Genomic DNA, 18,088 nt, shown 5'->3' on the forward strand with positions numbered 1-18,088 from the left:
GACAATTCCTTATATAATATTTTAAATTCTTGATACTGAACTATTTTTGCATTTTTTAAACCATAAAAACTAACTTTTTCAGAAGTCACAATTTGTCCCTTAGGGTTTATTAAGAAAAGTATAGAATAGTGCCAGGTCAGCATAACCTTTAACAAATACAGCGTGGTGCATTTTGAATGCAACTAGGTCATAGTAGTATCACTATTGTTATATAAAGACAGCGATATTACTAAATGTTATCACTGCCTGATGACTTTAACCAAGCTAGCAACACAGCAGTCACAGCGGTGCTAATGACGTTGGTAACCCCCTGACTTTACCTGTGGCTCAACCATGATGATTCTCTGTGAAAACAGTTCAACCGATATTAGATGGGGTGCCTGGGCAACCTTTATGATCTTTTGCTATGTGTTCCTAATGAACTGGCTACATAGCGTATCGCTAATTATTGCAGCGAGGTTATGTTTCTGAAAGGTTTGGGTTCAATGTATGATCCACTTTTATCCAGCTGTAAATCCACTACAACAAAACCAACACAATGAGTTGTGTATCTTAAATTACTTCTGCAATGAAGTGATGCTGGTAGAATGCACCTCATTGTTCTCTCGGCGGTTACATTTGCATGAAAGCAAATTCAGGCTCCTCAACTTTCTTCATTTGAATTTTTCTGCAGGACTGTGGAACCTGTCAAATATTGACAGTTACTCCTATATGAAATGTTTTGCTGGGGACAACTTGTCATTTTCTTGCACATTTGTAAATGTGTGCATGTGTGTGTGTGTGTGTGTGTGTGTGTGTGTGTGTGTGTGTGCAAGCTAGCAGAGCTTGTGTACACAGGACTAGTGTTTTAAATAGATAAGTTGGGACATTTGCCTGCAACCGATTTAGAGTAACTGTGGTGTAGTGTGTCCGTTGAGATGAGGGGGGGGGGGGGGGGTGAACGGGGTGTTACGAGGAAGCTGCGTGAATACTGGAATACTGTTTTTATTCACGTGTACTTCCCCTAATTTATCCCCGCTGTATTGTGCGCTGGTGCAAAACACACATATTAGATTTCTATCAGTGCGAGACATTTAAATGGACCATACCACTCTCCCTCTCCCTGTGTCTAAACATAACAAAATCTGTATCGATGTTTTCAATATCTTTGTATATGCTTGTTTTCCATGCGTGTGTGCGTGTGTTTTTACCTCTTCCGCTGCGGCCTACAAATCGCAGGTCGTTGAATCGAGCCACCTGGTTCTTGATGGCCGCCGTGGCGTTGCGAAGCTCCGCCGAGTAGTTCTCGTCGTTTCCGGCCATCACCGTGACCAAGGTGCCATCGGGGATGTCGCCCAGCGCAACCACCTTGAGAAGTGAGGGAAGACAACAGAAGAGAAGATGGAGTTTTGCTTGTATATACAAGAAGGCCTGTTTGCCTGTTTTTTTTCTAAATTTCGGGTTGATTTTCCATTGGCGTTGGTCTCAACATTGTACCTCAATTGAACTGATTGTACAAACCAATAAGCAATAGAGATTATTCATGGGTCTTAAGGTGCCCATTATACCATACTCCCAGTTCTTATGCCACAAAGCAGCAGCGTATCTTGTTTTGACTCGTGTTCCAAGTTTATTTAAAGATTAAATCCAGGGTGAAGCAGGACATCCATATTTACTGCACATCTCAGCCTAGTGCCTTACTGACTCCACCACTGCACATGCTTTGTCCCGTACTATCTACGATGTTGTGCAGTTGAACCAAAGCCCTGCTGACTTCACAGTATGTTATTAACTGTAAAACTGCCTCGCGGCAGTCATAAACCACAAGGACATGGCGGTACCTTCATGCTTTAAAGCGGCATAACAGAACCAGTGTTTGTTTCATTTTCTGTTCTCGGCTCTAGAACTACAGTTCCCATGGTACTTTGGGGTATAGGCTACAGTAGAGCAAGGGAACTGTTGACTTTATGCAAAAACAGTTTTTAATTGGCTCCACAAAGTGCTGTTCACCAGTTTATTCAAAGTTCATCGAAGTTTTTTGTTCGTAGGCAGGAACCTGAACAAGTTGGTTGTTGTTGCCATTGTCATTAACGTGCTGTTGTTGTGATTGCCGTAACTTATGCTTGCGAGTCCTCAGTCAGATCTGTTGGTCAGTGAGGGCCTCCCTCAGGGCCTCACCTATCGCACGTTGGAATTTGCATCGGCTCGTAAAAATATGTCCACCTACAACCACAGCTACATGACGGTGGACATGGCTAGCTTAGGGGCTAGCAGGGTTTTCTGTCTGCTCATGGCCACAAACAAACACACACAGGGAGAAACAAGCGGCTTAAGGTCTGAAATGTCATGTCAAAGATGCAAATGAAACAAAAGGTCAGTCGGTTACCCTGCAGGAAAACACTCCCTGAGCACATGTGGAATGGAAATGTGTGATGCTCAGCGCACTAGAGAGCACATTCTCCTGCACCTACGCAAATGTAGCGCCAGGCAGGTTGATTTCCATATTAACGCTAATCACACCACACCATCAGTGTGCAAATGACTGCTGTGGGTACTATGGATGGCATATCTTTTTTTAACCCTGCTATTGAGTCATCGCAGCTCACAATCCCGGTGTCAGAATGGGACACGATTGATGAACCTGCTGGTTACACCTCCATCTCCTCCTTGCTGTTTTCCCTAAAAGTCGGACAGTAGCATTGTTCACTCCTTGTACTGGTCTTCAGGAGATTAAATCTCAATATGTTTAGCTTCCAGTGGTCGAACAGTACTGAGAAAAGCCTACAATTCAATATGATAGGATAAAAACCTTCTGAAAGGAAGTCGCAGTAAAGCAGGACTGACTCTCCAGGCCCTTAAAAGATGGGTCTTGACCTGGAAATACTTAATAATCCAAATAACTCACACACACACACACACACACACACTCACACACGCACACACACACATATGTCTAGCGGATGAGAGAGAGACTGGCAGCAATGGAGCATGAAACCAGCCCAGCAGAGTAAACAAGACTAAGGAAACAATTATGACGTTCTCAGTTCAAGAGCAAAGTGTGTGTGTGTGTGTGTGTGTATGTGTGTGTGTGTGTGTGTGTGTGTGTGTGTGTGTGCTAATCTACAGTTTAAGTGTTGTCATGAATGTACACTGGAGCATGTTCATGATAAGTGTATACATTTGTGTGTGTGTGTGTGAATGCATGTGTGAGTGTGTCTGTGCGCGCACATCATAACAGTCATCCATTATCAGTAAGAGGCAGTGACATCCGCTCATGATGCTCCATAATGATGCATAATGCACCAAACTCTCCCTCACACACACACACAAACACACACACACACACACACACACACGGGCATGTGCGAACACTAATGTGTAAAACTCAATAAATCAATCACTTGTGTGTTCTGAGGCTAAAAGCTGCTTTTCCTCAGAGGCTTTTGGTCTCAAAGTGCAGGAAAGCTGAACACATCCACATACATCGATACATAAGGGAAGACCACATGAATGTTCTCCTCAAAGAGTGTGCTTGATGATGATGATGATGATGATGATGATTATTAATATTATTATTATTATCTGCTCACATGTTCCCCTCATCCGCTCCCCAGTATACAATCTGTCCTTTTCTACTTGCTCTCCGCCAGACCGCCTGTTGTGATCCTGATAGTATTTTTGACCTTGCATTATTATTATCATTATTGTCATTATTATTATAATTATTATTATTATTATTAGTAGTAGTAGTAGTAATTATAGAAGGTTTTTTAAGAGTAGTAAGAGTTGAGTAGTGGTAGTGTGGATGAAGTAGCAAACAATTTAAAAAAGCAAGTCAAAGTGACTCAATATTGATTATTATACAGTTCTAAATGTACTTTTCTCCAATGTGAATGTGTCAGATAATGGATAAAGCAACAATGGTTGATGGGGACTGCATGAGGCTACTGAGATACACACCTTGAAGGCAATGGGCAGAGTCTTGTTACACCTCCAGTGTGTCGGCAGCACCGAGCAGAGGAAGTTCGGACTGTCTGACTTCACCAGCTCTCCTGGATGATCTGAGATCACCTGTAAAACCATCATAGTTACATTTCAAACTGGTGTTTCCCAGCAAGGCACCAACTGGGAGCTGGGAGGAGGCTTTAGGTTTGGGGACACTCTGGACTAGATGTGATAATAGATTGAATTCATGCTACTGTACCTCCACCATGCCGCGGTCTGCCATACGCAGTTTGCCCATCAGAGCGGCCCCGCCTCCGGCCTCCTGGGCCCCCAGGGGCAGGGCCTCGGCCATCTTCCCCCCGGAGGCGAGGGTGGTGGAGGGGGGAGTGTAACGCCGGCCAGGGGCTGGGTCTGAGGAACAGAGACGATCAGATTAATTCATAGGCGTTTGGGGGTAAAATCAATATTGACAAAAATCAGAGGAGATGAAACATTAATCAACTGGAAATAGTAAAAGAAAAATGAATCCACACATTTTTGACCGTTGGCTGTTTAGTTAAAATTCATTGGCGTCCTGTTTCCGACTTATCTTCTATGATAATAAAAAAAAATGTATAATAATCATGGAATCATTTGAGGTTCTGAATTATTGTTTAGACAAAAGAAGATACATATATTAGTTTGAGCTCTGGGACACTGTGAAGGATGATTTTCACTACATTTAAAGAATAATAAATATTAAATTGACAAAAATCCGTGTGAAATGAACAAACAGGATGTATCAAATAAGACTGAACACACCACACTGATGTAACTCAACCCCACACACACACCTATATACAGTGCATGATGACACACAACATGGTCACAGTGACTTGAATACCAGAGTGTGGAGTCATGAAACTAAAGACAGCAGCGGCTGCTGCCGCTCCTGCACACACTCTCCTTTAAATGAGTAATAGTGAGAGAGTCGGCACAATTTTAAAGAAAACGCAAGTTAAACAGAGGATTTACACAAAATCCAGTGATACAGTGTGTGTAACATGAAAACAGCATAACTTGATCTAGTCAGAGAGGTGAATGTTGCAATGGGAATATGGTAAATAAGTAGGTTAAAAAGACCCACTTGTCTGTTTGTCTGTATGTCTGCCTGTCTGCCTGTCTGTCTGCCTGCCTGTCGCTCTGTAGTTTCAATGGGCCTGTTGCATTGTCAGTCAGCCAAAACCCACAATTGAAGCCACATGCTGGCGGTGTGGAGTTTGGTTTACAGTTTGAAACCTTCCCAATGCTTCCACACTGTACTAATGCAACCTCCACCTCTCAGTGAGGCTGCTGATGTGAATGGCTTGTGTGTGTGTGTGGGTGTTTGTGTGTGTGTGTGTGTGGAGCCCACAGACACCAGCAGCAAATCATCATATTTAAATTAGTCAGCAAATCTGAAGCCAATTCACGATGACCACAAACTTCTCCTGTGAAGTCTTGTCGTTAGATCAAATCAAATTAAAGGACAGAATTGAGATGTGGAGTCACATTTACTTAGCAAATTTTTTTTGAAATTTCAAAGGAAGATCTGTTTATTTTATTATACTAACATCACTGCTGTGTTCTTTGTGTATAATCTACAGTGTGTAGAAATTTAATTTGTCAAGGACGCAGGGGTGTTCTGTATTGCGTTCAGCCATAGTCGGCCTCGCACCACCGCCTGAGCCTTCAGAATTTGTGCTGTGACTTTTCAACTATAACTGACTGGAACGTGGTTTTGATCACACTCTAATAAATCTGTAAGGCACATTTCCACAGGATGTGGCTCTTAGTGTGTCCCGTTACTATAGAAAAACTTAATATTTCAAATTGGATCACTCTCATATTGTCATATACGAATTTCAAATGAAAAAAAAAATACTTTTGTTTATCATGGATGTCTTGATAAATCATTTCAAATGTAGTATTAATAAAAAATGTAAAGGAAGTTTGCTTTTAATTAAAAAACAATATGATCAAATATCAGTACATATTGAGGAAGTGACTCCACATGTTCACAACCAAGCTTCCAGCAAAAATTCTAAACATGGTGTACTACATGTTAATGGTGATGTCCTAATAAGGCAAAAAATAGTTATTAATGATTAAATATTTGTCTGATGCGTGGTTAAACAAGGATGAGAACAATCTTAACATGATACTAAACTGAATGCTATAGAAAAATACCTTGTTTCTGATGTATAGCCCATTAGAAAGCATTGCACGTAGTTCAAATGAGGTTTTACAGTGGAGAAGTAATTGAGCCTGTGATTGATGTGACTGTAATATGAACAGGGGAAGTTGCACTGAGCTGGATTATTAGATTCATAAAATACCTGCAGTTTAAAACCTCCCAACAGACTGATGCCAACACATCAAGTACACAAAACACGACATTGTCAACACACAGTCTTTCTTTCTTTCTCTCTTTCTCTCTCTTCTTTCTTTCTTAAATGAAAATAGATCAAAGGAACCATGAAGCCGTCATACTGAGGGGCAGATGACTCGCATATGATGACTTAAAATGAAATTTCCCAGCCCCGGAACCGAGCGCGTAATGACAGAGAGGATGGAGATTATCAACGAGTGAGTGTTTTATTTCCTATCGTTGTACTCATAACGCTTTAACTTCATGGAGACGATGTTTGTGACTCCAACGACACACATTCTTACTTAGAGAAATGAAAGAGGGAATCAGAGAAATGACTTGTACCGTATTTTGCGTCCCACAGAAACACCATTTGTGCGCCACAGTGCGTCCACAGATACTCAACTTCCCCGATCTTCTCTATGATCCCGCTCGTCTCCTCTTTAAATCACTTGTTCTCAGCACAAGAAGCTGTGGGACGTGTCGGTAAATTCACACGTTGTCCACTTCTTGTTGTGTGTCCTTTAGAAAAAATGCCAAGTTGCGGCGCGTTATCCAGACGCAGATGCCAGTCCTTGTGCGTAAAAAGCGCTTGGGGACGCGGTCTCAAAATCAGCTCTCCAGCTGTTCGCGGAGTTTTGCTCCTGTGCTCCGTGCAGGGTGGAGACAGCAGTCACTTTGAAGCATGTGGTACTTTTTGAAAAGTCATCAGAGGTCCTTCTGGCACGGCTGAAATTACGCGTCCACGCATGGCTGGCGTCGCGCGTAAAAAGGAAATGAAACAAGTAGGAGGAAAGATGAAAAGTAAATAGAATTAAATTAACTTTTCTTGTTGTTTTTCTTGTGATTCCAAAAGAGCAGCTTAGAGCGGATATACCGTTACGCACTCTCTTTCTGTTCACCACCCCTCGCGTCTGGATGAGTGGATATCCCTGTGCACAGCGGCAGCCTTTTACTGGCAGAGCTGTGGATTTGCATCTCATCTGTGCGCCGGGCAGCTGCTAGCCAATGGAAGGGCTTGCCGCTCGCCGTCACTAGAGGGGAATTAACCAATCAGCGATGCGTCCGTCCGACAGGAGGCGGGGTTTAGGGGAGAAAGAAGCGGAGAGAGGGCAGAGGCGCACTTCCTCCTGCGCTGCAGAGGAACGGTTCCTCCATGAATTTAGTACGTGAGGTCGAATACGGAATACTGTGTCTAAAAGTTCCACAATAAATCGTGTATGATAAATAAATGATAACGTTTTCAACTTATGGGGGGGAAATTATTTCCAAATATCCCCAACCTCTTTATATTCCTGCAGAAGCTTTTCTTATTTTGCTCATCCCGATTTTTTTTACCCCAATATAATTTAAACTCTAACGCTATCCATAATTTTCATTTAAAAAAAAAAAAGTCTCATACCATCTGATTTCCAGTGAATTCGCTGTAACAAAAATCCACAATAACCAGTTCAGGCTGCCAGTACCACATATGGACAATAGGGGGCAGTAGGTGATCTAAATCATGGCACAGTCTTCCTGCCTCCAGAAGGAATGACTGAATGGCCATAACTAACCAAATGAATTAAGTAGTTGTTTGAATAAACGTTGTAATTTGAATACCATCCGCTTACAAAAATTGTACAAAAATAAAATAATAATTGTAAACTTTGTCCCCTTTGTAGATTCTAGTCCTTTTTGCAGAAAACGAGTCGTCTTTAATCTGGCTGCTGATTTGTTTAGCATATTATAAAATAATATAATTTCTTATTCAGATTCTTCTCTATTGTTGTCGGTGTTTTTAAAGTCTTGGGCTGTTTATTTAGTCTCTTTAGGTTGATTCTGAGATGCAATCTTATCTAATTGTAAAATACTTTTTACTCACATTTTTATAATTGCATTATAAGTTTAACTCTGATATACACATGTATTTAGTCAATGTTCAAAAAAGGCATTGTTGATGAAGATATGATAATTCCAAAAAGATTCAAAATTGCACGATTTAAGAAACACATGAATTGGTTGATTTAGTAAAACATCTTCATCATTTGTATACTAACAGTTAATTAATTCCTTAAAAAAGATTCCTTATTTATTCACGATTGTTATTATTGTTATGATTAGTTTTGATTCTCCTTCATGCAAACCCACTGATATCGGAATTTAATAATTGTGAATTTAGGAGTGATAACACGTACTGATTCCAACAACAAATATGGTCAGAGTTTTTTGTTTTTTTAAGCTTCTTTTTCAAATTATAATAATAAAATGAAATCATGACATTTGTGAATGGGTTTGGTAAAATTCTATCCGTATGGAAGAAAAAGCGAGCCCTGTTTACCTTCAGACAGCTTTCATGGTGGAATACTTTTTAACAAATAACAGAGAGATGAAGATCCGCAGTGTTTTTTCTATCTCTGCATCCCAGAATGCATCCTGATACAGCTCGGCCTCCATGTACATTTAATCCATTGTTGCTTCAAGTCATACATTTGATGCAAATGTACATTTTAAATCACTTTTACCACCACAGCTGATGTTATTTATCAACAATATATGTTGGACAAACTATGCCGGATATTCATAGTTCAACATTAGAATATACTTAAAGTCTCAACTCCATGATTTACATCGACTCTCATCGACAAACCTTAATCAAATGCTGCAAGAGTCTAATGATAGTTTAATGAAGATGGAGTTCCTACAAGTGAATCTTTAACGGCAAGTTTTTTTTTTTTTTTATGAATTATGTTATTGTGTATTTTAAATGTGTAGCCACTTGCCAAATATGTAAATTACCAACACATGCTCATCGTTTCTTCAGATTAAGACAGATTCGTGCAGAATTTTAAAACTTGAAAATGAATAAATATATTTAAGAAGACACATTTCAACTTAATATCCGCTTTCACCGGACCTATCAACCATATCACATGGTCTTCCTCAGCACATATAGTTTTCTTAGATGTCCTTTTCTAGATAATGGGAACTAGAATTTGGTCTTTGAACTTGTGAATCACAACAAAAATAATCAAAGAAGAGAACTCAAATATGTATATTATTCCTAATAATCAAATAAATATAATATTATAAAGATGCTTTGGTAATGTTTCTTAACAATAATAATCAGAGCAGCTTTGTGTGGCCTTTAGAAGAAACATAGGATTTGTAGCTCACCCTGGCTCTAAATTAAAAGCAGTGTTTGCACTTCCCATTACCAGCAAACTTAACAAACTGTTACTGGTTATAGGTTAAGTACCCAGCATACTGTGCACCTGCCTGTTCTCAGCGAGGCCCTGTTGGGAGTCAGTCGATTTGATTTGAGTTAAATCAACAAGCTGTCGGATGGGTTTTAGGGAAATGCCAGTCTGCCTCCGCATGCGTCCCTCTTGTAGCCAAAGGGGGGATGATAAAAAATGTAAACGCCTCCACTCTCACATTGGCCTGAGATGGACTTGATGTGATTTGCCCTCGGAAATATCCTTTTTTCACTTCCTCGTCAAGGGGCCTATTCATCCTTTCTTATCTCTTAATCTGAAGAAGATGTCTTAATTCTTTTCTTTTTTTGTCTAGAAAAGATACAAATTCTTCAAATGAATAAAAAGCTTCCTCTAAGATGAATGGCTAAACTCACACTTATATCTTTTCTTTACATTCACCACGTTGCTGTGTTTCCTTCTACGAGCCCAACATGTTAAACCTGCAGCGAATGCTAAAAACTGCAATTTCATGAAAGTAAGCGTCATTAGATCTGACACTGGGCAGTTATTCCTAGTATAACCATTATAAATAATTCAAAAACCGAAGGATGCTTTGTAACTGTATATCTATGGAAATTTCAGGGCCTTACGCCAAGTGTACACACAACAGAGACAGCAACTCAAAGAATATATTCACTTATATATATATTTTATGACGGCCTGTGTTTCCACAGAATATCAATTTTTTTTATATTGAATTTAACAAGTATAATAACAGATTTTTACCACTAAACGATTGAATAAAATGCTCCAAATGGAAATATTGTTTCGGTGTATAGAGACCAGCGGAAGAGAGAAGAGAGAAAGAAAGAAAAGACCTCGACAGAGGGAGAGGAGTTGGATTTCACCCAGCGAGCATTTCCCACTGACTGCCTCGTAATGGGAGCTGCACCGTGTCCCCTGATCCATAATCAATACCCTGGCACAATCACCTATCAAAGTTATTGATACCAGCTTTGCTTCATGTTATCAGGGGCTGTAGAAATATGGCGTCATCAGGGATTCAGTCAGATAAATACCAAAAATGCCTCAAATAAGAAAGATAATAATATGATGATGTACTTGCTACACAGATATAGAGACAGTTTTTGTACCAATCTGATATTTCTGTAACTAGTTGTTGTTATTGTTATAATTCAACTCACTTACTAACTTTTCCTTTTCCTTATCTATTTGCAGCTTCAGTTCAGCAAATATTAACCTCAGCCCTGCAAAATGTGGGATATTTGATAAATTTGAGAGAAGATCGTTTTGTTTTCATCTCAGCATAAAGTCACACACAAAACGCACACAATAATACCAATATTCAATTGAATCAAAAATGCACTGATTGTTTGACCGTCGATCAAAAGACAGAAAAGATGTGTTCAGGTAAATAGGGGACATCAGGCTAGAAAAAAATATAAATCACCTCAAAAGTCAAACATCCTGAAACATAAATTAGAAGCCTCACGTTAAACAAAATGTCACGCTTTGTATTATAGTGTTAAATTCTCTGCCAGTATAACCTACATATCAACAACCCAGTACAACCAGACAACACATCTCCAGTACTTGAACAGCACTTAAAACTCCTGCAAAGCCTCCTGGATCCCTGCATACAACTCCTCAAAGAAAACTCCCTGTTTTCAATAGCGAGTTCCATTTTAACCGTTTAGTATTTGTGTGTCCAGACTCTGAGTGTCGGTCAAGAGCTGCAAACAAATTTGATTCGATGGCAAACACACAACGCACACAGGAGTTGTGCACCTCTACGGCCGACAGAAGACACAACACAGCGATGATTCCAAGGTATCTGAAAGCAGCGAGTCGTGAAACAGTGAATGAGGGAGTGATTCCTGCAGTGGGAGTGTAATGGGAGAGTGAGATGATGATGGGTGACCACGACGGTTTAGGTATGAAAGAAAATCTGAGAATAAAATGCGTTTTGGGTAGTTCATGGTCCCAAATGAAGTAAACACAACATTTCTCCTCCAAATATGGGAAACATGACAAAAACTTTTTTGTTTTTGTTTATGCTCAGTGCAATAATAAATAAAAACGTAAAAAGTTGGTGACGACCACGAGGTGCTAAGAAGAATTCGCTTTACCAAAGAGTCCGCTGCCTGTCCGGCCTTTCCTCATCAGGTACATGGCCCAGGACAGGGGTCCAGAGCTGGAGAAGGCCCCAGGGTTCATGCTTCAATCCTGGGTGTAGGAGCAGCAACAGCTGGGGCCAAACTTCCAACGCCCAGAATGGAGAGAAAAGAGGGCATCAAGGGAGATAATAATAATAATAATAATAATAATAATAATAATAATAATAATATGGAGAAAACGGAGAAAGGGGAAAAGCAAATAGGAAAAAAAGAGGAAAAAGAAGGTCAAATATTTTCTTAAGTTGTTTGTCCAAAGTCCAAAACTTGAAGTCAACGGTAACCCCAAAAGAAGGGTCAGAAAAAAACCAGCCAAGACGAGCTCCAGCCTGTCCTCACCTTCACGATCTGCTTTTATACCCCTCATTCATCTCCTCAGCACCCCCCCTCACCCCATCTCTCCCCATGTAGGCTATTAGTAAAAAAAACAGAGACGAGCAAGGGAGTGAGAAGAGAGGGAGACGAGGAGGAGGAGGAGGAGGTGAAGAGGCAGGAGAGGATCCAGTCAAGCTTGATTCATTCCCTCCTTCTTTAAAGCGTAGCCATGGGGGACACGACTCCACTTTGCCCTCGGGCTCTTTAAAGCTGCTAATTTTCATTTAGCTACTCAAATGATTTTCTCCTTTTTCCTCTCTCTCTCTCCCTCCCTCCCTCCCTCTCGCCCTCCCTCTCCCTCACTGTTTGGAAGTTCTACTTGAAAATCGAGGTCACCCGCTTGACTGATGTGAGTTTTTTGTTTGACAGGGCCGTAAGACTCGTTCCCTATGCAGCGCCATTTTTAACTGTCCCGACAATTTTTTTTGGAGTGGGACATGTATTCACTAACTGTTTGCTCAAAAAGTCCAAACTTGGCTGATATCTTAAAAGTACCTATACATCTTTTTTTTTACAGCAGACTGATTGATTAATCGCAGTAGTACTGGGAATCATGGCCCTGGTCCTTTCGAACCAGCTCAGTACCAATGTATACGTCCAAGTCTGAATACCCCGGGCCGATGCTGGATGAAGAGGAATACTTCTCAGGCCCAATAGTGAACAGCTCACAAGTACAACTTTGTCCCGAAGAGAACGCAACAGCACAGCTTAAGACTTTTTATAAAGTATAACTTTTACTTTTACTGAAACAGTTATTCAAGTTAGGTAATTCCAAGAGGCTGTTTTTTCTTCTGTTCTGTTTTCCTTATATTTACTGTTTAATTCACTGACATTAGAAATGCAGAGATATGTATTTGTATGGAGTTAATAGTGACTATTCAGTAGAATGTAATTTCTGGCATCTTCTTATCAAACCTCAACTTTTATCAATGAAAACTAGTAAAATAACCAGAAAATAATCATCCTCACGTCAGTCTACACTTACACTACAACAATGGGACATTTCCATTGAAATGTCCAACTAGCATGTTAGCTCACAGATCCATTGCTCCCTGTTGGTAGGGACACGGTCAAACCTCAAGGTGACCACTATGACACACACACTGGTGGACAGGGAGATTCCCAGAGTGACTCTCCCACAGGCCCTTTGGCTGGTGATATCGCCACAGAACTGTGTGTGTGTGTGTGAGAGAGAGAGAGGGATGGAGTGTGGATGTGAGGGATGGAGCAACAGCACCATGCGACCCTCAGTGACAACCTCAGACCGACTGTGTGTGTTTGTGTGTGTGTGTGTGTATGTGTGTGTGTGTGTGTGTCTGGGTTATGGTGAGCCACAGTGGTTGTCTGAGGTGTGTGTGTTCTTACTGCGACAAAACCAAGTCTACATAAATGTGTGTGTGTGTGTGTGTGTTTTGGTTCGGCAGAATTTAGCCCTTTTTCCCTCATTCTTGTACAGTTTGTATTTTTGATGCAAAATACCACTTTTGATCTTGGTTAAAGTGACAAAGAGAAAATCATAAAAAAAATTTAAGAGCAGCAAAAAACTTTCTTTTGTCTTTAAACATTTCCTGGTAACTCCATGTCATCAGCTGTTAACATCTTCTTTTGTTATATCTATCTTCAGACTCAACGCAAAATTCAAGTCAGCTGTGTTTGTTCAGTTTTTGTTCTACTCTATATGTGTTAGTATAATTCGAACGATGTCAAACCAAAGTTAAATTCTGAGTATGTGTAAACTTACTTGGCCAAAAAAGTCTGTCACATTAATTTGCATTTCCAAACAAACCTTTTCGACACAGGGAAATCTTAAGTCCAGGCCATGCAGCCACAGGAAAATACTTTTTATTTTGATGATCTGTTAAATTTTCTGTTTAATTTATTTTTGTCTATCTTCATCCATTTGATAATGAGTCCTAAAATGCCAGGACCATTCCGGAAATAATCTGATGAAAAAGTAAGCTTGCACTCTATAGTGGTGACATGTCTGATAACAAGGACTTTGTATACGAACAGGTTTATCAGATTTTAATTGCATCAGAGATAAGATAAGATACATTTAAGTGTAAAAATGAGCCTGCACCTCCACCTTCATTATCTTTATTAGCTTTCTGTCAGACCCATTTGTGCTGATCTCGCTTGTCACCAATAATAATATTAATATTTTAAATCTCAAATAATAATATTTGAGATTTAAATTCTGGTTTCAATAAAAACATGAACCAGTGAACCGCAAGCACATGACAAATATGACCAATGAATATACCAACTTTCTGTAAGGATTGTTTTTTCACATTCAGGTTTTCCTTGTGAAACTGAGCATATCTCGAATATATATATATATTGTTTTTAATGAACCACATGTTTGGATTTAAAGTTTACAGATGAGTCTCTCTCTCTCTCTCTCTCTCTCTCTCTCTCTCTCTCTCTCTCTCTCTCTCTCTCTCTCTCTCTCTCTCTCTCTCTCTCTGCCAGCGGCTGTCTGTCCCTTTCGTCCCCTGAGTTAAGGCCACCCTGAGGCCAGTGACAGTGGCATGGCGAGGATCAATGCCACACACACTCGCGCACACACACTCGCGCACACACACACACACACAGACTCTGCCACCCTGAGCGAGGGATCAATAGAGGTGAGGAGCGAGTCTGGGGAAAAGGAGACGTCCTCTGGTTTTATCTCTGGTTGCTCATCAGCACCTTTCACGTCTTCACTCTCTACCAATCCATCCACACATGTTCATAGTCTGAATGTAGCTCTGTTTGTCGTTGTTCATGCAAAAAACGATTCACTCATTTAATTGAATAATTGAAAAATGTATGAGAGAGCTAAATAGAGAAATAAATCAAAATCATTCAGCAATGGTTTTTTCTCCCTTCTTGGTAAAGCTGTAAAGGAGCATTAGCTCTGAGTTGGTTCAAGGCCCAATATACAGACGGGTTATATATTTATAGAGACATTAACTACTGTTAACTACAGTAAAAAGAAGAGTGGAATTCCAATCTTTAAGTTGGGAGTTTATTTTTGATCTATGCATGTGCTGCAATTATCTTGCAACACTAGAATTAATAAGTTAGTATCAGTAAAGTAAAGTTTTATAATGAAACCGGTTAAATTCTTAAAATGTCAATACTTTGAAAAACCTAAACATAAAGTTTGTCTGTGACAACGTTAATTTACCTGAATGCATCGTTGCTGTAAAATCTTAACAAGGTTTATGAAATCTGCTGTTCTAACGTTTTAATCACACACACACTCACACACACACACACATACACACACAAACAGTCAAAATGCTGTGAGTCAGTTCAGACACTTCAGTAGATTTGTATCGAAGTGCTCACATCAATTGATCAGTGACGGAGGAGTTACCAATTGTCTCTAGTTAACAGGGCGGCCAATTCTATCTCTCTGTCTCTCTCTCTCTCTGTCTCTCTCTCTCACACACACACACACACACAATATATGCACACACACCTCGTCTATAATTCATGGGGTGTATTGTGCGGATGCAGTTAACTGCCGCTTAAAAGTAATTAATTGATTTTCTGACATATCAGTTAGCAGCAGCCCCAAATGACACACAAGCACCCGCTCACTTACACAAACACACACACACGCACACACACATCCAGGATAAAATGCACGTTTGCACAAGGACATGCACTCACGCCCATAGACAAAGAGTGATATTCATGCACTGCAACACTAGAATGTTACATGCACACACATAAACACACACACACACACAAGCCCAAAGTTGGATGGTGAAAAAGACACTTAACCAGGCTGTAATTAAAATGCTGAGATGAGAAGATCATTACGTCCATGTGCACGTTTCACAACACACGGGACTTGATTTTTAACTTTGAGTTACAACGAAAAACAAAACAAAAATCCAACTCACGATTTTTCTAAGAGAACCTGATGATTGCAGCATTAAATCAAAAAATATCAAATCATTAAATATCTTTATTTTTTATCTGTAACATTTTTTCAAGCAGTTACAAGTCCTGCATTATCTGACATATTAGTATCCTTCACCCTGCCTGAGTCATTGGTTCATGAGCTCTGATATATCATCATGAATCCTCCATTGAGATGAAGGAGACTGCATTAAATGTGGTGCTATGTGCTCACAGGCTGTTGGAGGACCTTTACGGCTCAAAGGGACGTAGCTTTACAGCAGGTACTGCGACCGGCTGCTGTTGTAAAGCTTTCAGAGAGAGCGAGGGAGCAGATGGAGGAAGAGGGGACAGGGTGATTGTCAGCAAAGGTCAGCAAAGGTCACAATGGATTCCTTCATTTCTCGAGGCCATTTGAAGAATAACTTCACGGAGTTATGCAAATCTTGAAGAATAGATAACCACTTATTTTGAAACAAATAGTTTACAGAGCTGTGGACACAAGCTTAATTCGCTTGAGCTCATTCCGGAACGATGAAATAAAAATGAGAAAAAAATTTGTCAAGATTGCAGTGTTCAAAATGCAGTTTTCACCCACAAGTTAACAAGAGCAGTGTCGTCCTTTTGTTTTGTACTGTTGTACGTTTTTTCTTTCTTATCTTCTTTATATTCAAGAGCAGGGCAATTTAATATGTCATCAATAGTCTTGGCATTCTATTGGTTTGGGAACACCTGATCTAAGAGTATAAAATTCACGATCAGAGGAGAAATCTGAGATTAGATGTGTCAGGTGCTTTGAAAAAAAATGGAAATCGCTTCAAGCAGAACAAAATACAGTAAGGACACCATTTGAGCACAAGCAGAGCAACTCTTAGCTCAAGAAGGGGCTATTTGAGTGCAAGCGCGAGTGAAAGCATTAAAAAATCTGAGCGTGATATCAATCAAGTCCTGCTCTCACATGAAAAGACCACACTATAAAGACTGAGAAACCATCCTGCTGGTGACTGATGCCTGAGTGGAGACGTGCAGAGATATAAAAGGAGACTACAATCTCCACATCATCAGCTTTGCAAGGCAAACGATTTGTCGAGAGTCTCATTGTAATGTATTCCTGCTTTACTTTGTTATCAATGAGCAAATGAAGCTTGACTTCCATTGTTCACCGGCTTTGCTCTCTGGAGTGCAGCTCCCTGTCCTTGTGCCTCGTCCCAATATTGATTCCAGTGGCACCTGGTGCTTCCAGGATGAGACTGTACACATGTTGTACACTAACTCACTCTGTCTGTGTAACATTTCCTCAATACAACACTGACCAGGTGTTTGAGGAAACAATTGAGCAAAAATGCTCAGAGTGTCTTGTGTTTTGCATTCTAATGATCTTTTAACAAAATGAACAACACAAGCAGTGCACACAAACACACACACACAAACACACACACACACACACAGTCTATCTGCTTTCTGTAGTTGTGAGGACGTCCCTTGCTCCTTACCCTAAAACTGAAAAATGATCTGGCTTATATGTATTTCTATTAACCAATCACAATTATCACGAGCTGCATGAAAGTGATCACTGTCATAATAATGACAAATTTCCATCGAAGAGAACGGCACAAAAAAAAACTATTGTGTGATTGTGCGATCCTATAAACGTACTGTTTTCAGTGTGTGGGTCGAGTCTAAGACATTATTGTTTATTTTGAAAACAGTAACAGGCCAGACGCCAGAAGATGTTTCTAACTTGACCCTTAAAACCAAGGCTTGAACCTCAAACAGACAGATCAGGGCTGATCAAGATGTCCTCACAACAATGCTTCACACACACACATACGCAACGTTATCAGGAAATGACATGGTTAGAACATATGATATAGCATAGTGGCTACATCCGACAGGAAGCAAAATACAAGAAATGTCAGTAAAGAAAATTGCATTTAATGCGGAAAAGAGGAATTTGTGTTTGTTGTGTGTGTGTGTGTGTGTGCATGTGTGCTGAATTATTCAGTCGGCCTCTGCGATGAGAGAAGACTGGCTTTATCCTTGCTAAACTAAAAATTGATTTTCTGACACAAGAAATGAAGGACAGAGAGAGAGAGAGAGAGAGAGAGAGAGAGAGAGAGAGAGAGAGA

At 40.1% G+C, this 18,088-nt stretch overlaps 1 protein-coding gene across 3 annotated transcripts in view; it reads right to left on the reverse strand.

Annotated features, from left to right (window-relative positions):
* The window catches only part of runx1 (RUNX family transcription factor 1), a 50,021-nt gene that overhangs the window by 13,650 nt on the left and 18,283 nt on the right, over window positions 1–18,088 (reverse strand). Inside the window, exons 3-6 of one of the 3 annotated variants that reach the window (XM_053417044.1) lie at window positions 11,643–11,772; window positions 4,184–4,335; window positions 3,940–4,050; window positions 1,191–1,347 (exon numbers count right to left, since the gene is read on the reverse strand). In XM_053417044.1, coding sequence (XP_053273019.1) covers window positions 1,191–1,347; window positions 3,940–4,050; window positions 4,184–4,335; window positions 11,643–11,730 — 508 coding nt within the window. In that variant the 5' untranslated portion in view covers window positions 11,731–11,772. Of the gene's footprint in view, window positions 1–1,190; window positions 1,348–3,939; window positions 4,051–4,183; window positions 4,336–6,658; window positions 7,286–11,642; window positions 11,773–18,088 lie in introns of those variants that run through there. The other 2 variants (XM_053417045.1, XM_053417046.1) reach the window with 2 other exon arrangements.

Source organism: Pleuronectes platessa, chromosome 24 (assembly GCF_947347685.1).
Source record: "Pleuronectes platessa chromosome 24, fPlePla1.1, whole genome shotgun sequence".
Taxonomy (NCBI): domain Eukaryota; kingdom Metazoa; phylum Chordata; class Actinopteri; order Pleuronectiformes; family Pleuronectidae; genus Pleuronectes; species Pleuronectes platessa.